Here is a 25152-nt window from a genome sequence, read left to right as displayed (position 1 = left end):
AATCCTGAGCTGAAGCTGCAAGGTGATGGATTGGAGGGGTTGAGAAGGCTCAAAGCCACACATGAGCTGTGTCAGTCTTGCTGCGTGAGACCATGGGCACTGAGGCCTTGCAGATATGGTTCCTGGGGGAAAGATGATAGACTTATGTGGGGTCTGACTCTCTTACAGTGAGTTCAACCCAACGGGCTGGAGTCCTTGTGGAAAAGGTCCTGTGGTATAAGCCGAAGACACACCAGGAATTTGGAATTACAATAGAAAGAGTTAGCATTCCCAAAAGTGGTCTGCTTGACCTCTTCATGAAGGGTTAGAAAATATATTTATTTATGGACATTAATTACTACTTCTGTTGACACTCATGAACAAATCTGGATGTACTTCAGTAGTAAATAATCCTATGAAATTAGTGCTGCACACCCAGATGACTAGTAAGTGTGGGAAGAACATTACAGTCACAGCAGAGAGAATGAAGGGAAGACAGTTTTTACCAGTTCATTGGCCACTACAGTAACCTTAACCCTATGTTTTTAAAATAAAATCTCTTGAGTGAGGTTTCCTGTCATTTAAAGAGACACAATTCCATGGCAACTTCCCTGGTCCTCCAGCCCCTTCAATCTTTCCACTCTCTCTTCCTTGCTGCTCCGCGAGCCTTCAGTGAAGAAGAAGTTACATTGTAAAAGTATCAATTGGGCTGGGCACCTCATTTGTTCTCTGTATCTAAACAAGACATGAGGAAGTAGAGCACCAATAGACTTACTACGGTGGAAATGGGAAATCTCATGAGACCCTACCCACTGAGAAACAACCACAGCAGCTAAGAAGTGCTGAGAGTAGGAAATAGTCCTCCACAGGAATGAACCCCCTAATTCGTTACCAAGGCCAAATGACCAGCCCTGAAATTATATACCTATACATAATACTAAAAAGATTGCCAAGATTTTATTAATGTATTTAGGCAGGTGTGTGTCTGCAGCATGTTCATGTATGTGAGTGCATGTGTGCATGCATGCGTGTGTGTGTGTGTGTGTGTGTGTGTGTGTGTGTCTGTCTGTCTGTCTGTCTGTCTGTCTGTCTGTCTTTCTGTGTTTCAGTGTGTCTGCGTTTGTGTTTGTCTGTTTGTGTAATAATGACAGATAAAAAGAGACCATGATTTTAAGGGAGCAAAGGGACATCCATAGAGGGGTTTGAGGAAGGAAATGGAAGGGGGAAGTGGTGTGATTATATTTAGTTTTTAAAAGAAAATAAATAAATGCAATATAAAAATATCAAATGTCCTATAAAATGTCTCCCAAGGTCTTACTTTAATTCCCTAGGACCTTTCTATCTTGCTTTTGTTTGAAGTAAAATTTAAAATGTACTCATAATTTTCTGACTTTAGAGCTATCTTATATGTTCTCACCTCTTTTAATTATACCTGCTTTTACTTTTTGAGGTTTCTCCACTGGGATACTTGCATTAGGGTTTGATTCAGCCCTTCTATTTACAGCTGCTAAAGAGAGTTTAGTTATGTGAGGGAAGTCTGGGTCTCTGAGTAATTATTAGACAGATATCCATGAGCCCAGGGAAGTTAAATGTACATGTGGATGAAAAGTTCCTAGAGCATTGTAGTATAGTTGGAAGTTTTTCCTGTGTCCCGCCTGGTCCTGTTGCTCAGATCCAAGTACATACACAGAGGGTTATATTAATTATAACTGCTTGGTCATTAGCTCAGGCTTATTACTAACTAGCTTACACTTAAATTAACCCATAATTCGTCTCTATGTTTAGCCAAGTGGCTTGGTACCTTTTCTCAGTTCTGCCTTGTTATCTTGCTTCCTCTGTGTCTGGCTAGCGACTCCTGAATCAGCCCTTCCTTTTTCCAGAATTCTCCTTGTCTGTTTACCCCACCTATACTTCCTGTCTTGCTACTGGCCAATCAGCGATTTATTTTTCAAGCAATCAGAGCAACCCATATTCACAGCATACAGAATGACATCCCACAGCATCTTAGTATACCATGCAACCAAACAGTGAGCACACAGGAGGTCAAAGTTTCTCTGGGAGGAATAATAAGAATAGAAGTTGTTTACTTTCTAAGTCATTCATTCAGTAAATAATTTTGAACTGATTACAGTGAACCATTCACAAGTCTATATGCTAAGAATAAAGCTGCTACAAATAGAAGACCTTGATATCTTAGAATTTTTTTTCTAGTTGGTGAAATTGACAATTAACACACTGACACACAAATGCACTGCATAGTTCAATTTTATGAGTCTCCACATCAGAGAGATGAACAGAGTGCTATAATAGAGTAAGTAGAATAAGATGGAGCGATGATAGAGCAAGAGGGGTATGATAGAGTAAGTGGGAGCTATGGCAGTAGGGGAAGGACTGTGGTAGAGATGGAGGAGGGCTGTGTTACTGGAACAAAGGAGTTGTGATATTTTAAAATGAGTGTTGTAATAGAGATAGAGGTGGGATATGATAGAATAAGTGGTGGTTATGATACAGTAGTAAGGGCTATGATAGAGTAACAGGAGGTCCATGATAGAGTAACAGGAGGCCCATGATAGAGTAACAGGAGGACCATGATAGAGTAACAGGAGGACTATGAGAGAGAAAGGGGCATGAAACTTTACATGGGAAGACCAGCATAATCTGTGGGTATCCTCATAGAAGTGACACCTGAGCTGAGACATGAAGATGGTCAAGAGTCTGGTTTACCAAGTTTTGGACAGAGAGTGTTTCCTATTCAGAAAGACCTAGGACCGCATCTGGGAAGTTCAGCAAGTCAAAAGAGACCAGCATTGCTGCTGCAGAGAATTGGGATCTTCCCCCACAAAAAGCTGATGTTGACAGTTCAGGCCTGTACAAATCCTGTGCAACATTGTCTATGACAGCATGAAATTTGTGTTGTATTCTTGAAGGGACAGAAAGCCATTTAAATACTTTGGGAGAGTGTAGATGGCATCTGGTTTACAGTGTATTTTATGTGATAGGGTGTTAAGTTGTATGTCTGCCCTCCCCCAAGCACTGAAACTGCTTCTGAGACTGTATAGAGAGCCAGCTGCCCTTGTAACAACTTGGAGTTCACAAAAGTTGCACCCTTGCTTCTCAAACTCTTGTGTTTGGGCATGACCTGATCTAATTAACAGAAGGGAGAACGTTCTCTGTGCAGAGGAAGTTCCAATCCTCTCTGCATTTCTGCCCCTTCCTTCCTTCTCTTCCTTCGCTACAGGAATCCTAGGACTGGGGACACTGTGCTCTCCCATCACCTCTCCCTTTATACTTTGAGAAAACATTATGCAGAAGCCCCCTTTCCTGGCATGTCCTGTTCCCTGCAAATATAAAATACAGTGAGCTCTCCCAGAGAGCTGTGGAAGAAAATGAGGAGGACAGACTTCATCTCCTATGACAAGCAGAGACCTTCTTTGGTCACAGGCTTTACTGGGGATCTCATGCTCTGCATGAGGCACTTTTGCATCAGATTTTGGTTTAGTCCCAATCAAGAGTTGAGTGTGGAAGACTTTAATTCTCGATCTTCTACTGTGGCTATTAGTATGAATTTTAAGCCAACTAAAGAAATGGAGAGGCACACAGCACAGAGGAACCAAAGAGATCCCAAAGGCAGAAGCTCAGCATCAGGCCCCTGTGCTGAGTTTGTGTTCAGCTCCCCCTGCAGTTTCCACCACTGTGTCACTCAGAGCACAGTAGTACACAGCCGAGTCTGACTCTTGGACCGAGGCTTTCTGCAAGTGGAAGGAGGTGGATTCTTTATCGTGAGTAGCTTCAAAACCTCTGCTGCTTCCCTTCTCATTGGCCTTTGTGACTCTGAAGAGGAGCTGTGGACCTTCTCCAGGATATTGAACATACCAGAAAAGAGTCGGGTATCCTGTGGCTGAATAAGTACAATTTATAAATAGGAATTCATCTTCTGAGAGAGTCACTTGACCTTGTTTCTGGGTTACTGAGTCTCCCTGGGTCCTCCCTGGAGGAAGAAGAGAATACCTATGTCACACTAAGGACAAAGCTCTTAGATGATTAAATATTTTTGACATCATAAAAGAAAAAGCATAAATTCTAAGTCACTTCACTTACCAAGCATGAACAGCAGCATCACAGTCACTAAAGCTGGAGAAGTGTTCATCTTTAGGGTCACCAAGTAATGTTCTTAACACTTCACATGAAGAAATGATGAAATGACATCAAATGATGAACCTAGGATGCTTATAATTCACAAAGATGATCTTGTGTTAGGAAACTCCTCCCCCTGGTGGACAGAGACTAAACTAGGGTCTCTTGCATACCTCCCGGAAGTCAGAAATGGGCTATCATTTTGAAATCATTCATAAGGCACATGTCAAATTTTAAGTGTTTCTTACAAACATAAAGGAAATAAGCAATGGTCATTAATATATTCAATGTTGTCATTCTTAGGATTCAACCTGATTTGAAAGTTTTATAGTAGAGCAACTGATGGGTTCTTTGTTTTGGTTTTTTATCATGGGGTAAATTAAAGACAAGAAGTCAATTTTACCAGTTCATATTCACATATTTGAATTTGTATTAAGATATCATGCAGGCCTAAAGTGATGGCTCAGGACTTCGAAGCACTTGTTGCTCTGACAGAAGCTCCAGGTTTGATTCTCAGAATATTCATAGTGTTTCTCAACCATCTGTAACTCCAGTTCTGGGGAAACTGACTCTCTCTTCTGACCTCCATGGGCTCCAGGCACACATATGGTACCTAAACACAAATGCAGGCAAAACACTCACAAGCATAAAATAAATAAATCTTTAAATTTTCTTACAGGTATTGTGAAATGAAGTGATTACAAACTGGCCTGGGGAATGTGTAATCATTAAAATCTGCTCTTTTTACCTTCTAGAAATTTGAAATAATGGTTTTATGTTGCCCATTTACTTAGAAGGTCATTGGTGTCTTGCAACACTGTTAGAAGATGTGGCTGGCATCCAGGACTCACACGTTGTGCCATGCTCTACATCAAATATAGGCTATGACCATTTTCTTAACTCTTCAGGAAATGTCATTGTGACCAGTAGTGCATGCTTTTAGGAATCACAAAGCTGACCATCATTTGGGTTTGGGGTGACATTTGTGACTCTTCCTTGCAGACCTGACAAGGGCATTGCAGGCAGCCAGCTCACATAAGTGTCTTCAGAAAAGCTTCTACCTTCAACTGTCAAAGCTTCTACTCATGAGTCTGGCTTTCACGGCTGCCACCTTTCTGTGGGAGCTCCTTCTATTTTTTAATTTGTTCTTAGTAATATTTTATCACTGACAGAATTTATTGTCTCACAAAACCATTTTCCCTCACCTTTGTCCACATCTGTTTCCTAATTCTTGTTGTTTTTACATTATAAATGTAACCTGTAAACGCCAGCCTTTGGCTCAGAACCTTTGTCTCTTACTGTTCAAGATAATGAATGTTGAGCCCATGTGGATTATCCTAACTTATAACTTCTGAAGTTGCTTCAGAATGTGTTGTTCATACAATTTCCCTATATAAGATGTAGAATCATTTCTCAAAGCAATATTTTCTTTCTTTTTTTTATTTTTACAATTTCATAGCCTTAGACTTTTGCACAGACTGACACACTGCATATGTTCCCCCTCCTACATAGCAGGCCTCAATCCCAGGGGAAAGTAGTTGGTCACCCCTACAAATCATGAGGTCACTACTGTACCAGTGGGCATGCCTTGCTTGTCAGGTTAGTCATTTAGAACACTGGGGCCACAGCACACAGCATAGGTTTGAAACAGAGTATCACCAACTCCTGTAAGAATCCGTTATACAGAGCTTTTGGATTGCCATACACATGGACATGCTAGAATCAACTCACACAGAAAGGAGATGAAAGCTTACCCTTTACTTCAGCTGTTGCTGTCTGAACCTACTCCTCAAACTGTTCATTTTCCACTGTTTATTTAAACCAAGATATTACAGTGCACAATACATGCTGAATATACACAATAAATGTGAATTAAAAAAACGTTAAACATCAATCAACAGTATAATCTAAACTTCCTTGGTCATTTTGACCTACACATTGTAGATGTAACCAACCGTCTTATTAAATAAGAAACACAGAAACAATGTAAAAGAGAAAGCCGAGAAGTCAGAGCTCAGAGCTAAAATCTCACCCTTCCTCCTGCTGTCCCAGCTTCGCGAAAAAAGACCTACTTCCTGTCGGTTCGTATTTTTAAAGTATGTTGTTCTGCCTTCTCATTGGTTGTAAACCCAAACACATGACTGCCTCGTCACTGTCTGAATGTACAGCCCCCTGGGTCTTAAAGGCATATGTCTCCAATGCTGGCTGTATCCCTGAACACACAGAGATCTTATGGGATTAAAGGCGTGTGCCACCACCGCCACACTCTTGCTATGGCTCTAATAGCTCTGACCCTGAACACACAGATATCTATGGGATTAAAGGCGTGTGCCACCACCGCCACACTCTTGCTATGGCTCTAATAGCTCTGACCCCCAGACAACTTTATTTATTAACATACAATCAAATTAATATTTCAGTACAAATCAAAATAATATTTCAATACAATTAGATTACCACCACATTTCCCCTTTTCTATTTTAATAAAAAGAAAAAAAGCAAAAGGTTATGACTAACAAAAGAAAAACTATATACAAAAGTACAATAACTATATACAATATATACAAGTAATAAATACCTAAACAGGTATTTGACGAATCAGAGAAAATAATTCCATTATCTATCCTATTTTGATAATTCCAAGATGTATCTAATGTACTTTCTATCCTAATTAATTTTCAACTATAACTAACTAATCTTCAACCATAATTAACTAATCTTCAACTCCCTCAGAGACCCAAGAAGGGAATAATATTAGCTAACAAAAATAAAAACAGGAAGTGCATGCAAGCAACTTCCAAAAAAATTTTGTGAGTTGACAGAAACAGCCAGCTGCCTGGGCAGTCACCTGAGGTTTCTCCGCAGTGTTGGGGCATCATCTTCAGCCTATAGGCTTAGTGTATCTGACAGACTCATTTGTGAAGTAGGATGTACACAAGGTCAACAGTTCAACCTCACATTGGGTGAGAGCAGTCCACGTACTAGAAACACCTGAATTCCACTAGTGTCCTGTCATGATTCAGGATTTTAAATTCTGGAAATTGTTGACAGTTTTTTAATTCAGCTGTCCATTCTTCTTGGCTGTGTATATATGGCTTCATCTCAGCATCCCCTTCTTCTCCACATCCCTCTATTAAATGCCAGTCTACTTTTGAGAGGCATGAGCTTTCAGCTGCTGTTCCATTGTACAACAGAATCCATCGGCCCTCTGCCTGTTAAGCTGCCTTCGAAGAAAAGGGCACCGTACCTTTTCCGGATGCGAAGGCCACTTCAGGGATGGGGCCATATTGTCCTGGCCTCAGAAGATGCCTTTTGATAAAGCCATAACCACACTTGTTTTGGCAAGAATCAGTAGTCCCTTGTTTCGTGATCTGTCTGTCCATTTTGTCCTGTTGATTCGAGGATACTTTGTTGTCCAGTGGCTAACTTTTGCCAGAATGAAAGTTGACTCCATATGCAGTTTCTTCAATGCCCATATTTTCTCTAAAGTAGATTGGTACTGCCAGGAGCCGACATGTCTCAAAAAAGAAAAATTTTCTAAGTTATTAAAACATTTTAAATGCCATATTCTGTAGATCTCTGAAGGGTTTGAAGATGACCTGTCTAAAACATCTCTGCTCAATTTTTAAAACATATCCAATATGACTACAAGTTCTATGATAATGTCTAACTACTAGCTTTCATTTCTTTATATCCTAATAGTTGATAATAATAACATTCAAGGATCAGAAATTTGCATTACATTGTTAAATGGATGGAATAAATACAATTAGAAATATACATATAGCATTTTCTAACAATATCAGTTTCAAATTTGTGTACAATATAAAACAATTCAATCCAATGTAAAGTATTTAAAACTAGTAATTGTCTTTTTCTTTTCTTTCTTTCTCTTTTTTTTTTTTAAACAAGAACCTTAAATCTAATCTCCTTTGCTTAGCCTTTTTCCTAACCCTTGACAATAACTTGTAACCAACCCCCCTAAATACTGAAAATTATCCCAGACCCAAAACCCATTAAAAAGACCAAAAAACCACCCGCCCCACACCACCTCTTTGGGAATGTGGGCGTCGTATTCTTAAAATTGCTTCCTGCTGGGTATGGGCAAAGTTTTCTTTATCCTGAAAGAAAAATTTTAGGTTAATTGTCAAATTCTAGGAGAGGTAACTATATCCTTCATTATCCAGTCTGTGTATAATGCCAAAGTTGAGGGTTTATCTCAAGTCCTTATTCAAGTAGTCTTTGAGACTGGATCATCTCAGCTAGTCATCTCAAATTTGCTCTGAGCACCTTGTAGTTCAAAGCTGATCTGTGGATGATGTTTGTCAGCTTAATGATATTATTATTGTCCACGTGGAATTGTTGTTGTTGTGGGGCCCCATCTTCTTTCTGGAGACTTCAGTTGATGTTAGGCCTGGCCATGATTTCCTGCAGAAAACTGATAAGAGACTCGAACACAAAAACATATATATGCAGCTAGCCTTTTTTCTAGAATTAGTTAGTACTCTATGTGACCATTCATATCTTAACAAAGTTTAAAATGTATATATATATTAATCTTGTAAATTTTGATATAAAATTTATACTTTGAGAACAGTTTAAAGAATCAGAATAGAATCAAAGAGTTGATTTTAGTAATAGAATAGTCCCTTAATTAATTTTGCTTTTGTCCTGTACCATAGCAGAAATGGCTCTTATTCTGGCATGATACAGGGAGTTTGCATTTTCCTTTTAACAACATGCTTGATTTTAAAGAAGGAGAGAGCCATTCTCCAACTCCAAAGTCAGCTTTAAATTTTAATTGAACTGGGACTGTTAGAAGACCAATAGTGTTAAATCTTTAGAGAAAAGCAGAAACAAACATTTAGGAAGACATAAAATTTTTTTAGATAATATATACCCATACACCGTTTCACTCTGTTTCTTGGGATAGATGATTTGTCCCTTTTCTTCAGTTGTCTCATTTGTCCAGTGTTCTTCAGATTCCTTAACCTTCATTCTCCTAAAAGACAAAAACAAAAACCTTTCCCCAAGACTAATTTTGGGGATGTTCCTTTTTGGCAAGTTATTATCTGATGAAATGAAAAGGCATGTTTTATTGATACAAGTTAGTTTAAATTGGATGTTCATGCTGGTTGATGAACTATCACCTCCTCTAATTAAGAGGTCTCTCTTGTTCAAATCGAACCTTTATCAATTTTGATGGTACCCACAGCTTATCTTCTCCTGTAGAAACAAAAGCAAAACCACGTCCCCAACGTAATACATACCCTGGTTTCCATTCTGAGGTCAGCACATCCTTAAAGTATATAGGCTGATTTAATTCTGTAGTTTTTTCTATTATCCAATGTCTCTCTGCAGCTGTTGTTCCTTTCTCATTGGCATTCAGAAAATTCAAAGTTAGAAGAGCATTATGCAGTGTATTTCTGGGGGTTTTTGTTACCCATTTCTGTTTATTTAGCATATCCTTTAGAGTTCTGTTTGATCTTTCTATAACTGCTTGACCTGTAGGATTATGTGGTATGCCTGTAATATGCTTTATATTGTAATAAGCAAAAAACTGTTTCATTTTAACAGAGACATATGATGGAGCATTGTCAGTTTTGATTTGTGCAGGTATACCCATGATGGCCATAACTTCTAGCAAATGAGTTGGACGGTCTATATGTCAAATTGCTCTGATTGGTCAATAAATAAAACACTGGTTGGCCAGTGGCCAGGCAGGAAGTAGGTGGGACAAGGAGAGAGGAGAATTCTGGGAAGCAGAAGGCTGAGGCGCAGAATCACCGCCAGCAGCTGCCATGACCAGCAGCATGTGAAGACGCCGGTAAGCCACCAGCCACGTGGCAAGGTATAGATTTATGGAAATGGATTAATTTAAGCTATAAGAACAGTTAGCAAGAAGCCTGCCACGGCCATACAGTTTGTAAACAATATAAGTCTCTGTGTTTACTTGGTTGGGTCTGAGCGGCTGTGGGACTGGAGGGTGACAAAGATTTGTCCTGACTGTGGGCAAGGCAGGAAAACTCTAGCTACAAATGGCGCCCAACGTGTTGGCAAAAGTTTCTACCTAAAACCTGAGAAAAGATTCTAAAACAGAGCTAAAAACAGCTTCCTAATTGTCTCTCTCAAATGAGCGGCAGCTGCTGGTTTGAGCTACTGGCGGGTTCCTGGCGTGTGCGCTCGATCTGCAGTATGGCGGGAATGAGGCCTCTGCAAGTGGCACATTAAGCTGTGTGGTGGATTTAGCCTTTGCTAGTACAAAACAAAAAGAGGTTTCTAGGCTGCACGCTGCTTGGATAAAAGCACAGACCCACGATGGCTCCCAGAGCTGGCGGAAAATGTACCACCGCCATGTTGGGAAGCTGAAGTGGGCAGAGTCAGCAGCCACAGTGCCGTTTCAGGCTTAAAAGGCTGCAATAGGCCTCAATTAAAAGCAATAGGCTCAAGCTAATATAAAAAATAAGCCACATAAAGATGGCTACCACACAGAGAATCTGGATTATGTTCTCTTTGATATTCGTAACTGAAGAGAAACATTTGATTGCAAAAGCTGTTGAGTTATGCCAAAATGTGTGTTTTAAAGGTACCTTGACTTCAAAATTTGGATGTAAGGATATGTTGCTTTGGAAAGGAGGCTCTGCTTTTGTTTCCACAGAAAGCCAGAGGCTATGGATTTGTTCCAGATTAAGATACATCAAGTTTGACCAGCCAAGACCACCTGAAAGGTCTCCGATGACACCATGGCCCAGATGATCCAACATCCAGAATCGTTTCAAGGCAACTGGCTCAGACGATACAGTCTCACGGACTACTCCATGATCCTAAAATTTTCTTTGTGTCCCCATAAGATACAGCGCCCCCCTCCAGCAGGAAGTAGTAAGAGAAGCTACGCCCAAATTCCCAAATATACCAAGCTGTAAAAGTTAAAACCTTCCTTTTAAAAAAAAAGAAAGGGGAAGTGCTGTGGGACGGTCTATATGTCAAATTGCTCTGATTGGTCAATAAATAAAACACTGGTTGGCCAGTGGCCAGGCAGGAAGTAGGTGGGACAAGGAGAGAGGAGAATTCTGGGAAGCAGAAGGCTGAGGCGGAGAGACACTGCAGCCACCGCCAGGAGAAGCAGCTTGTGAAGACGCTGGGAAGCCACCAGCCACGTGGCAAGGTATAGATTTATAAAAATGGGTTAATTTAAGATAAAAGAACAGTTAGCAAGAAGCCTGCCATGGCCATACAGTTTATAAGTGATATAAGTGTCTGAGTGATTATTTTATAAGTGGATTGTGGGACTGCGGGGCTTGGGGAACCTGGAGAGAAGCCCTCCAGCTACAACACATATATATTTTTAATATTTGTATGTTATTTTCTACTCTCAAACAATGTGACAAATGTTTTCCTAGAATGACACAGCAAAAAGGGTGCCACTCCAGCCCTGGTGTCAGGTTTGAAGACAGGCTGCAAGTGTCTGGGGAGCAGTGTGTATCTGCTGCACAGAAGTACATGGCTGAATCTGCAGGCTGGGTGGCTGTGATGTGCAGGGAAAGGTGTTTGGCTTTCTTATCCAATAGAAGGATGAGTCTTGGCTCCTGCTTTCTTTCTGCATTTGACCGGATGTCAATGATGACCTGAGAATGCTTCCCAGGCTCTTGCTTATACCAAGGGAAGTAGGCTGAGAGACTGTCTGTGTAAGTGCAGTTGATGACAGCGCTGTCTCCCTCCTGGACACTCAGGGTGGAAGGATGCTGCTCTACCTTCTCACCTCTGCTCTCCCCTGTGTAGAAAGATGGAGAGAAGGGAGAAAGGTTATCAAATCATTTTTCTTCCTTATCTTTTTTCCTGTAGTAAATAAATAAAATCCAAATGAACCATTTTTCTGAACATCCATGGACCTCCCACTAACATACCCAGTCATCTCACAGTCCTCAACTCACAGTACATCTGCAGCCAGAGGAAAATGAATAAAGCATGAACAGCTGTCTTCATTGTGCTTCTTACTCGGATCAGTTGTAGGTGCTCAGTCTCCAGCCAGCTGAGCATCTTGAAAGTTCCAATTGGCCTTTTGTTGTTATAACAATCATACATGCTGAGTTATTTGCCCAGCCAATAAGAAAAAGCCTGTTAATTAAAAATTCACTAAGATGTACTTTTGGTGCATCAGCTGAGGTACACTGCCACCCTGTGGTCATATTTCTAACTGCAGAAATCTAGTTTTACACTTAACTCTAGTGAGGATTCTGCCCACCTCTGCCATCCTTAGTCTTCCAACGTAGCTGTGATCATACAGACTGTGCATCTACTCAACCAGACGAGAGCACTAACTCTGTACTCACCCATGTGAGGACCACATTGTTGGACCTGGCTTTGTCATATAGCCTGTGAATCAGTCTAAGAAGGTGAGTGCTCCAGATCCCCAATATGCCACTCAATCTTCACACTCCCACGCCTACCTATGGTTACACCACCTGTGCACCAGCCCAGCCAGTTGAGTGTTTCAGATCCCATCCACTCACATCTTCCCCACACTCACAGAAAGACTACTTTGAGTCCTGCAGCCTTCATACCAACCTACAGTGTTAAGTTGCCCAGAAACTCTGCATATCATTCCCACATTCCCAGGCAAAGCTGAACTTGAACAGCTTTTACACCAGCACACAGACATAGATCTGACATATAGTCACACACTTTCTTGATAACCATTGAATTGGAATCACTCTCATCCCTGCCATCAATAATGGGTATCTCTATTTGAAGGACTGCCCTACCAACCCTTCAAACCTGATCTGAAACCAACCTGATCTGAGCAACAGCAAAAACAGAAACCAAATTCTACTCAACAGAGGCAGGCTACAATATCAGACACAATGAAAGAAGTCTACTTGCCTACATCATATCACAAGCACACGCGCATTATTAAAGGCCAACACAAGACAACCCCCACTCCCACAAAACCCACCAGTTCTATAGAAATATTCTCCAATGGGAATTAACTAAATGAACCTCAGGACAGTAAACAGGGACTAAGAAGGTATGGGAAAAAGAAGCAATAGAAGGACAGGGTTTCTATGAAGTGGAAATGCGAAAAGTGAAGGGGGCTTTAAATGGCGAGTGAGGACAGAGATCAGTGTAGGGGGAGAATGAGGGAGGAGGGATAAATTACATTAAGAGTGTTTGAAAAAGTCACAGGTAATCATTATTTTCTATTTACCCCAAATACATGTTGTGTGTATGTGTGCATGTGTATATATAAATAAATAATCAAAATGATGTTATGCCATGTGGGGTGATAATGCTCCCCTAGAGCCATAGACTGTTTAGCATAACACCTGGCATGAGAAACCTCATTTCAAGTGTTCGGTCATGACAGCCCAAGACAGGACTCCCCATATAACACAGACTATTGTTATTGTCTTTAGTTAATTTCATAAATTTGAAGATAAGTACCTATTCTCAAAATATTATATATTTTGTACATAGGACTTGGAAGAATAGGCTACAACTGACCTAGGAGTCTATTTCCTGAGGACTCTAATAGTATTCAGAGATATTTTGAAACCAGCCAAGAAAAAAGGCAGCCAATACTCCTACACAGCTGTAATACCTAAGAGCCACAACAATGACCAGCATCCAAATCACCAATAGTGTCACTTAGGTCTTGGATGTAACCAACAACCATTGAACTGGACTTACAGCTCACTCAATGGGAGGGAATTCAGACCTGGTACTGTCAACTTCACCAACTACTCATGACTAGAGAGGTCAGGAACTCTAAAAGAGAACTACCCACTGCCATTTTCCTAAACTAGTGTAATCCCTAACTGCATTCTAAATGCTTATCCTCATGGCCACAGATGTTGTGGAATATTATTTTAACTATGTAAAGATGTGTTACATTTGTTTATGCTACAGAATATTACTTAAACTATGTGAAGGTGTGGTACATTTGTTTCTGCTGTCTTAGTTAATGATGGAAATATCTGTTACATTTGTTTGCACTGCATTTGTTTAATTATGTAAAGATGTGTTGCTGTTTCACCATGCCTGCCTAAGATACCGGATGGGTCTAAAAAACAAAGTTAATGGCAAATAACTAGGCAGGAGAAAGATACGCAGGGCTGGCAGGCAGAGGGGGGGAAAGAGGGGATAAATCTGGATTTGTGAGAAACAAAAGAATGAAGAGAAAGAGGAAGAAAGACAGAGACACACCCAGGCTCAGAAGCCAGGCAGCTGCCAGCCATCCAGCCATGGATACAACAGGAAAGTAAGATATACAGAAGGAAGGGGGGAGTAAAAACCTCTGAGGCAAAAATGTAGATGAAGAGAAACAGGTTAAGTTATAAGAGCTAGCAAGAAACAAGTCTAAGCTAAGGCCAAGCATTCATATTTAATCAAATCTCCCTGTCATGATTTGGGAGCTGTTTGGTGGCCTAAAAAAAAAAAGCCTGCTACACACAAATAAGTGCTCCTTTTTGCAGCAGTAGAAGACGAGAAAAGAAAATACAACTAGTCAAAATGTAAAGAACAACTGACCATGGAGTGTTGTGGAATTTAATATTTGTTTAACTTTGTAAAGATGTGTTGTGTTTGTTTGTATTGTAGAATATGTAAGGATGTGTTACATTTGTTTATGTTGTATTTGTTTAACTAGATAAAGATGCATTACCTTTACTTTACCTTGCCTGCCTAAGGTACCTGGTTGGTCTAGTAAAAAGCTGAACAGCCAGTAGCTGAGGAGTAGAAGGATAAGCAGGGATAGCTAGCAGAGAGAATAAGTAGCAAGAGGAATCTAGGTTCTGGGATGAGAATGAGGGAGTAAAAGAGGGAGAGCCAGCCAGGGCCAGACAGACAGACAGACACAGAGGAAGCAGGAAAGCAGGATGTACAGTACACAGATGAGGTAAACAAGCTTCAGGGAAGCACATAGATGAAAAGAAATGGGTTAGTTTAAGTTTAAAAAAAAGCTAGCCAGAAACAAGCCTAAGCTAAGGCAGAGCATTGATTATTAATAATAAGTCTCCTTATCATGATTTGGAGGTTGGAGGTCCAAGAAAGCCTGCTACAGTTGGGTGCCTATGACAGCTGATGCATGTACAGCACAAGCCCTACAGAGAGCATTGCAGAAAGGCTGGTCCAAGGCTAGAATAAAATGACATAGCATCAAGTTAGGGTGCAATAGAACCATTTCTGCATTACCTCTGGGCTTTCACTGACTTTTGGATGAGCTGAAACACTCCATCCCATTAATGGAGATAAATAAATCTTGCTATGAAATCTAAGCTGGCCTCTAGCTTATGATTCCCCTTCTTCAACATCCAACACAGACATTTTTGTGTGTATGCTTTAGTTATAGTTGTTATTCTTTAACAAGTTTTGTCCCTGGAGGAAGGTTGTGTTGCCTTGTTTTTTTGTTTGTTTGTTTTTGGATTTTCAGGATTATTTGAGAGAATATTGAGTCGGGCAAGTAGGGAGATGAGAAGGATCTGGGAGGATTTAAGGTATGGAAAAGAATATAATCAAAACTGCTGCGGGCCGCAGAAATATATCATAAGAACTCAGCTGGTTATGGCAAAGTCACTACCTGGAGGGATCAGGGAATTCCTCCAGAGGAAGCCAAATCCCAAGGAGTTTTTGGTGTTACTTGGCTTGTTATATATCAGCTGTATTCTGTTATGAAAATCATGTGTGCCTTCATAGTTTTCCCAATTGACTTTTCCCCAAGAAGGACTGAGCACTCTCTGGACATACACATTCCAGGTAATTTGGAGAACAGCCTCAGGAAAGGCTTTCTCTGGTATCAGATTATCTCCCTTGGCCACTTTCAAGGACTACAGGAAACACCACCCAGGTGGGCGCCCATTGTTAGTCCCAGGTGGACTAACAATGATAACAGCCCACATGCAAGTCTCCTGACTAACGGGTAAATTCCACAAGGGGACACCGCCTAGGTCAGGTAGACATTAAGTAATAGCTTTACACAATTTAGCTCAGACCCCTCCTTTCTTACAGCCTTACTAACTTTATAGACCTCTAACTACTTACCTAACCACTTCTAGGAATATTTAGATAACCTTCTGTGCTAACAGCTATGCTCAGCCAGAACTCCCAGTTCAAGCCTCCCTGTAATTATCATTATTGGTAGCATCCGGCCAGGTCCATCACTGGATGGAGGAAAGTACCTTATCAGAGATACCTTTGTACTCTCTAAGAACAGACTTAAGCATCCAGGCTACCTGTTTGAGAAGGCCTGGCGGATGTGTCAATTAAGCCTATTCTTATCACCCCTCCATTTGACCCTGGAAGCCTGGCTTTGCACTGCTAAGGAAATACTGCTTGTAAGTGTATATATACCAGAACTCCCAGGGCAGGAGAAGACAGAGAAGAGAGAAGAGAATGGAAGAACGAGATGGGTAAGAACTTGAGAGGAACAAGCTGAGATGGGGAAGAACTAGATTGAAGAGCTAAAAGAGAGGACTAGAGGAACGAGATGGAAGATGAGGAAGAGCCAGATGGGGAAGAACAAGATGAGGAAGAGCCAGATGAGAGAGAAGGAGACAGGAGAGGAGCTGATAGGGGAAAGAACTAGATAGATGAGAACCTAGAAGGGACAGAACTAGATGAAGGAATTAAGATAGAACATAGAGGGGACAGTAGATAAATATAGAGAGAAATCAGGCAAGAAAGGAGCTAGACATGAGAACAGAACTGAAGCTGTGTATAAAGGATGTTATGCCAGAGGAATTAAAGCGAATGGATCAAAGAACTCTGAGTGCGTAGACTGATTTACCGACCCTAAAGATTCTCTGCTGGTTGATAGAGCCTTCTGTGGACCCTGGGAGGGGACTATCGAGGGGCTGGACCCCCATAGTCCTCGTTACAAAACATATTGTATAAACAATTCAAAAAATGATAAAATTGTAACAAAAATACTGACTTACTCTGTTGGTGTATCTTGGGTTTTGGTGCAATGATGTATGATATCCTGTGACTTTTCTAACTTCACCTTGTACAGTTTCACTCACTAGAGTTTACAATATTATTCTTTTAGAAACTTCCTTTTCAAGTTGTATAATTGGATGATGTCAGGTGCTTCTCAGAAATACAAAACTCAAAGTAAACATGTGACAATTTCTGAATTTGGGAAATGACAAAGCTGACACTTGAGCTCTTGTGGCTACTTCATGTACTGTGACGATAGCAGCAAACACATCTAATGAACAGTTGAAGACACAGGCTTTATTAAATCTAGGTTTGATGATTGTAGTGGAGCAATGTTTCAGAAATGATTTAACTCCTAATACAAATGAGTTTTGTGTAAGTCTTCTTTTATTATAAACATAGACTTATATAGTAATGGTTTAATATTTCAGACTTTTTTTGTAAGTTTAGGAGACCTGACAAAGTGAAAATGGCTTCATTATTTGTATCTTAGTTACTGTTTATTAGTATAAATAGACACCATGACCAAGCAACTTATAAAAGAAATATAATTTGGGGCTTTGTTAAAGTTTCAGAGGGGTAGTCCATTATCATCATGGCTGGGAGCATGACAGCAGGCTGCAATGGTCCTGAAGAAATAGCTGAGAAATTTTCGATCCTGATCAGTAGGCCACAAGCAGAAAAAGAGACACTGGGTCTGGTGTGGACTTTTTAACCCCAAGCCACTTCCAGTGACACACCTCCTCCAACACTTCCTCCAACAAGACCACACCTCCTAATCCTTTCCAAACAGTTCTTCAACTGAGGACAAAGCATACAATTGTATGGGCCTATGGGGGCAATTTTCATTCAAACCCATATATTCTGGATGTACATGACAATGCTTACTGATGCATTTTATCATTGAATTTTCAATTATAAGGAGAATTAATTTATATGAACTCAAAGCCGTTGGAATAGAACACACAAACCTACACAAGCCCAAGCTACCCAAAATTCTAGCGTGGGGTATGAGTACAAAGTCTCATTCTTAACTAAGGATATAACGACATTGGATATCAAATGGAACAGTGAGAATCTTTTTTCTTTAAGGTTATGGCCCCAGGAGGTCAACCACACTCCAGGGAAGGCAACACATTCAAAAGGTATGGACAGCACAAACCGTAATTGAAAGTATTGTCTTTTCCCAGAAACAAAGAGAGAAAAGCTGGAAAGTAAAGAGGAGAGGTGGGACTGGTAGGAATTGGTGGAGAACTGAATATGATCAAAGTCCATTGCATGAAATTCTCAAAAGACCTAATAAAAGTCCCATTCTTCTGATAATGGAAAGATATGCAATTGACTGAAACACTGAATAATCTCTTTTCTGTGTGATGCCTTTGTAGAGCAATGATTGAAGAGCAGTGAACACTGTGCAGTGGGTCTACCTGACAGCACTGTGAACCTGGTCATCTTTGTCAGTTGTCTCAGTACTCTCCATGAGAACTTCTTCCTGAAAACGGGAATCTGTGAGGAAAGGGTGCACTGATGGGAAACAGCAATCCTGAACTGTCTATGTTAGTGGAGAGGACAGAGAAACAGCATAAATTGGAAACCCCACAGCTGTGCAAAGCCTCCTGTAGAGTCTGCCTGTGTCAGGGCTGTAGCTGCACACCCAGCTGCAGTTTGGGGCCAGGCTGCAGGCTTGCTGGGAGCACTGTGCATCAGCAGCACAGAGGTAGGTGCCTGAGTCCTCCAGGTGGGCATCCTTGATGTGCAGGGTGCTGTAGCGCTCCTTGGAGTCGAATGTTGACTTTAACCTCCCATTCTCCTTTGTTCCTGGAGTCATGAAGAATAGCCTGAGGAGGCTGCTGCCGGGATTCTGCCGGAACCACTGCACAGTTGTCATGGTTGTAGAAAAATTGCATGTCAGAGAAGAGCCGGCTCCCTCCTGGAGACTGAGGGCTGGAGGATTCTGTTCCACCTGCATCCCTCTCACCCCTGCTCAGAGAGAAAGGAAAAAAATGACAATCCTTCTGCAGGTTCCACCCTGTCAGATATCCCAGGAGACAGCCATGAGGAGCTTTGGGTCAGCTGTGTTCCGCCCCTCCCACTGGCAGCTCTGGAACACCCCTAACCCATCTGGGAGAGCCACAACTCACAGCAAACCTGCACCCACAGCAGCCCCAGCACAGCTCCCAGGCTCCTCTCCATGGATCCTGTTAAACTGCTGAGACTCCTTCACCCCAGTTCCAGACAGTGTCTAAGTTAGTTCCAACCATGAGCAGGCTCTCCCTTGTTCTCCAGGCACCAATAAAATCTGAGCTCTTTCATCTTGACGGAAATCCCCACCCACAGCAGCCCTGTGAGGCCTCACAATAACTGCTCCCTAGCTGTGGATGAAAACCCTGCAGGGAACAGGAAGCTATGTCATCTACAGCTTGAAAACTAAAAAGGGTTTATTTGTTTGTTTGTATGTTGTAACAGTTAAAGTAAAAGATATTTGAGGGAAATTGTGAGAAGGAGGGGATGATATATCAGGAAAGAGCCGAGATCTTCATACATCATAGAACTTAGAAGGATAGAGAGAATAAGCTATTTTACATAATTTTACAGAATTTGAGAAATCAGTTGTATGAAACTTCTGATAAAAGAAAACTCTTTGATGGTGTGCAATGTGTGTTGAGGAATAAATATACTTTCTTGAAATCAGCAGATCACCAACTGCTAAGTAATTTTTCCAATGAAACTTTCATTTGTTAAAACAATCAGATCATAAACACAACATTCACCCTGATTCATTTTCTACCTCTGTCCTTTTCCAGTCCCTCCCCTGTACCCTGCAGATGCACACATTGCTGGTCAAGTTCAATAGTATTCTCTCTATTTTCTTCTTCTTTTTGTGCCTTATTATTTTCATCCCTTGACTAATTATTTGTGTTCCTGCTAGTCTGAGAGGAGTATGAAAAGTTTGGCTATCACAGGTATTGGAATAGTTTCAGGGTACATGAACTCTGAAGATTTTCATCATAAAATTTTAAAACTTGAAGTCATGGAGTTAGATCTTTTCTATTGAGCTTCAGAGGTCATGTTGAACATTAAATTCTATTTCCTCATCTGTCCTCAAGAAATCATTCTCAGAGTGGATTTCTAGTCACCTCAAGTTTTATAGTTCCACAGAATAGCACAGCTAACAACCAGGAATAAACTTTGCTGTCTGTGACTGACAGCCTCACATGTTCTCTGGTCTCTTTAAACTGCCCAACCCTTCAGGAACTTGAGAAAGTCATTTCTGGGAAGCCTGCAGTGCCCCCTAGTGGACCAACACCATCAATCAGCAAAGGTGACTTGAGGCCATAACTCCACATGTCACACAAAAGCAACCCCCTTCACTCCTTTAGTTCCTGATGGAGGAAATGCAAGATGGTCAGAAGACATGACAGTCTAGACTGAGTAGGGGTAAAAGTGAATCACTTTGAAAGTGATACATCATGGAGATTAAACCTCTAAATACTATGTTATTTCTTATCATCAGATATTTATTAGATTTATATAATTTAATTCAAAATAAATCTATAAGCATTGACTAAAATTTTACTGAAAGTGATAATAAGAACATAATAATAAGAATAATAAAAGTGGAGGAGACACTGATTTACTCTGTAATGAATCAGACTAAAATACAGGGATCTGAATAAAACAAATAGCATCAGGGAAGAGTGTAAACTGAGAGTTGTGTGATCCCAGGAACAGGAGAAATGTCCACATGCAGATGGTCAGACTCTGAAGAAAGCAGGTGTGATGATAGGATAGTAAACATAAATGACCCCCAAAATTTTACCAGGGAAATTCTACAGCAGATAAATACCTTTAGCAAAGTAGATGGATACAAGATTAACTCAAAATAATCAGTTGCCCTTAAATATACAAAAGACAGATGGGATGAGAAAGAAATCAAGAAAACAACACCCTATACAATAGCTACAAATAATATAAAATATCTTGAGGTGACTCTAACCAAACAAGTGAAAGGCCTGTATAACAAGACTTCAAGCCTTTGAAGAAAGAAATTGAGGAGGCTATCAGAAGATGGAATGTTCTCTCACGCTCATAGATTGGAAGGATTAATATGATAAAAATGGCCAGCTTACCAAAAGCAATCTAAAGATTCAATGCAGTCCTCATCAAAATTCCAACACAATTCTTTTTCTTTTTTTTTTTTTCTTGTTTTTCTTTCTGGAGACAGGGTTTCTCTGTGTAGCTTTTCTCCTTTCCTGGAACTCACTCTGTAGCACAGACTGGCCTTGAACTCACAGAGATCTTTCTGCCTCTGCCTCCCGAGTGCTGAGATTAAAGGTGTGTGCCACCACTGCCCCCCAACACAATTCTTTACAGGTCTTAAAGAAGAAGACTCAACTTCATATGGAAAAATGAAAAAAAAAAAAAAACAAAGATAGCTAAAACAATCCTGTACAATAAAAGAACTTCTGGAGGTATCACCATTCCTGATTTCAATCTCTACTATTGAGCAATAGTAATAAAAACAGCATAGTATTGGTGTTAAAAAAAACAGACAGGTGATCAGTTGAATCACATCAAAGACCAGACATAAATCCACACACCTATGGACACCTAATTTTTTGATAAAGAAGTCAGAAATATATGATGGAAAAAAAGCATCATCAGCAAATGGTGCTGGTCTACCTGGATGTCAACATGCAGAGGAATGAAAATAGAACCATATCTATCACCCTGTTCAAAATTCATGTCCAAGTGGATCAAAGACCTCAACATAAAACCAGATACACTGAACCTAATAGAAGATAAAGTGGGGTATAGCTTTGAACCATTGGCACATGAGACAACTTTTTGTACAGAACACCAATAGCACAGGGACTAAGATCAGCAATTAATAAATGAGACTGCACGAACTGAAAAAAACTTCGGTAATGCAAAGGATACTGTCAATAGGACAAAATGTAAATGATCAGAATGGAAAAAGATTTTCAACAACTCCACATATGACAGAGGGCTAATTTCCAAAATAAATAAACTAGACCTCAACAAACCTAATAATCCAATTTTTAAAAATGGAATACAGATCTAAATAGAGAATTCTCAACAGAGAAACCTCAAATGTCTGAGAAACAAAGAAATGTTCAACATTCTTAGCCATTAGGGAAATGCAAAACAAAATGACTTTGAGATCCTATCTTACACCTGGCAGGATAGCTAAGTTAAAAAACAGGAGTGACAGTTCATGCTGTTGAGGATCTGAAGCAAGGGGAACACTCCTCCATTGCTGGTGGGAGTACAAACTTGTACAGACACTTTGGAAATCAATATGGCAGTTTCTCAGAAAATTTGGAATTCATCTACCTCATTATCCAACTGTACCACTCCTGGGCATATACCCAAAGGACTCTCCATCTTACCAAATGGATGCTTGCTCAACTATGTTCATTGGAGCTTTATTAGTAATATTCAGAAACTGGAAACAACCTAGATGTCCCTCAATCAAAGAATAGATTTTAAAATGTGATATATTTACACAATGAAGTGTTACTTGGCTGTTAAAAAGATAAGAAGGACCATTCTTGGGCTGTGCTTATAAAGTGAGCATTCAACTCCCCATGGTTGAAGGAGTAAAAAGATTCTAATGAAGCAGAGAGAAATCTTTAGCTTTGGAAGGAGCAGGTGCTGAATGGCTTCCCCTGTGTCAGAGGAGAGACTCCTGGAAAGGAAATATCAGCTTCTGTTCAGTTCAGAGAGAACGAATTAGCAAGGATGCAGAGGCTGTGACCTGTGATATCAGCAGGCCCTTTGCTGGACATTCTATTGTATCCTGGAGAGCTCTTGGAATCCCCAGTGATGTCACTAGTGTTGTAGCAACACCTTGTGAGCTTAGTACATTCCTTCAGTGCCTATAAGGTTCACCTACAGGCATGTTGTCAAGACTGAGGTGTCTACTTGGGAGAGAGAATGGACAGCATGGAAAGACCAGAGTGAGAAAGAAGGAAGCTGGCCCTAGGTCTCACTGCAAAACATGGAGAAATAAATGGTCCTGGGGAAGACACAGTGAGTTCATGGAAGGGACTAGGGAGCTTTCTGGATATGATGCCCTTGAGCTTCCCAGGCCTAGGGCTCAGGAACTGGGAGCATCTGGGGAGCAACAGACCTATCATGCTTCTCTGGGTTCCTAAAGGACTGACCTACATCATGGATTAATGATGGTGTGTTTGACAGTCATGAATTGACAAGGCTGTAGACTTTATGCTGGGGACCCTCTGCTTTCACGCTGAGTGGAAAAGGAAACACAGTGGAACTAATGAGATTTCAATGCTATCACTGCACTTTTCCCCCACTGGAGTCCTTTAGGTTGTGTGCCAGTAATAATAGAAAAGGAGAGTGCCCTGGCAAAGCCTGAGGTTGTCATGCTTTACATCACATCCTTTACCAGGGATGAGGCAACAAGTGACTTCCAGTGACCCCTAGGCTTCTGACTTCCCAGCTGTGGGTGGCATACAGGTCTCCAGTTCAGCCTGAGAGTTACTAGAGCCAGTGGACCTGTGTAGAGACTGCCCTTCCTGCCAGTTCTTGGTGTCCTGGGCAGTTCTGCCATCTTGCAGCATCCAGTCTTGAATAGACTTAATGACCATAGATGTGGGATTATTTTGACAGGCTGAGGATTGGAGTGACAGATTTGAGGCTCCAAGAGAATAGTTTCTCCAATTACCTCAACATAGTATGACTAAGTTGTATGCTCCCCTAGGAATTTTCAGTCCCTAAGGGATGAATAATAGTATTGTGTGTCTCAGTTGAAACACCTGATGTGCAGAGTCTAAATTCAACTGTTCATTCAGCATGATGTCCTCTTCGTTGTTTTCTGCTCATTTATGATTTATGTAGTCTTTGTGTGATGTATGCATGTGTGTGTGTGTGTAGATATGTACATTGGTGTGTGTGCACAGGCCAGATGCTGACATCTGGTCTTGTCCTCTGTCACTCTTTCCCTTATTCTCTTTATCCCATGTTTCCCAGGGAACCTAAAATTTTCTGTTTTGGTTAATTTGGCTGGACAGCACTGGATCTCCTGTGTTCTCCAAAGTAGATCTTCTGTCTTGTCTTGTCTCTTCTAATTGTTACAAGTTTCAATAGCTCAGAAAGAGGAAGGATGTAGTAGCTCTCTCTTTATTTTACACTTATTTATTGTTTTGGAATTAATGTGTTTTGTAATAAATAACAAAAGTCAAACAATACAGCTCTTTAAAAAATAAAAAGCAGATTTGTTTTTCCTTTCAGTGCACAGAGCTAACACCATAGAAAATATCTGGTTTGTCTCATTGGCTTCATTACACAGAATCCCACAGTGCATCTCCTTGCTGACATTGTGTTGGTGACTATATCATGTGCATGGCTGTGTCTCAGAATAGATTCCCTCTCATAGCTGTGCCAAGTGCTGCATTCCTGAAAAGTACTGCAGGTGATGTCACTATCCTTCTTCTGACTGACATGTGGCTGAATTCATATCATATGCACTGTAATTGTTGAAAACTTCCTGGGTGTTGACCATGGGTCACTTTCTTTCACTTAAGCTGTAAAGGTCTTCTGTGGAGAACAAGGTAGGTTGAGTGAAGAGATTATGATGGGTTAACTTGAAACCTGTGGGAACAATGAGTCTCGGGATAGATAAAGTTCATGGAAGCAGGCCAGGGTAGCAGAACCTGGCTGAGTCTAAGAGCCTTGTAGACAACAGGAAGGACCCACTACCTCCTCCTGCATCAGAAGAGGTTAGGAAAGACAGTAGTCTTCTCCCTGGTTATTCTGTATGAATAAATGTGTGTGTGTGTGTGTGTGTGTGTGTGTGTGTGTGTGTGTGTGTGTGTCTGTGTCTGTGTCTGTGTGTCTGTGTTGTGTAGTGCATTTCTGTTCATCCCTCTGTGTGTGTGTAACTCTATGTGTGTTTGTGTATGTCTACTGCCAGTTGTTTGCACAATAGTGTCCCTTTGTGTGTGTATGTTTCCCCATGTGTTACTGAGTGTGGTTATTTGTGTTCATGTTTCCTGTATTGTGTAGGAGAAAGTGCTTGTATTGTATGAGTGTTTGTGAGTATGGGTGCTTACATGT

At 40.7% G+C, this 25152-nt stretch overlaps 1 gene segment (V, D, J or C); it reads right to left on the bottom strand.

The window, feature by feature from the left end:
• Positions 1-3620: 3620 nt before the first annotated feature.
• On the bottom strand, positions 3621-4126 carry LOC121826322 (T cell receptor alpha variable 9-2-like). The segment is given in 2 exon segments: positions 3621-3967; positions 4078-4126. Coding segments are annotated over 2 exon segments (396 nt in total).
• Between the last annotated feature and the right edge of the window lie 21026 nt (positions 4127-25152).

Source organism: Peromyscus maniculatus, chromosome 9 (genome assembly GCF_049852395.1).
Source record: "Peromyscus maniculatus bairdii isolate BWxNUB_F1_BW_parent chromosome 9, HU_Pman_BW_mat_3.1, whole genome shotgun sequence".
NCBI classification, from domain to species: domain Eukaryota; kingdom Metazoa; phylum Chordata; class Mammalia; order Rodentia; family Cricetidae; genus Peromyscus; species Peromyscus maniculatus.
This window is presented reverse-complemented; position numbering and strand designations above follow the sequence as displayed.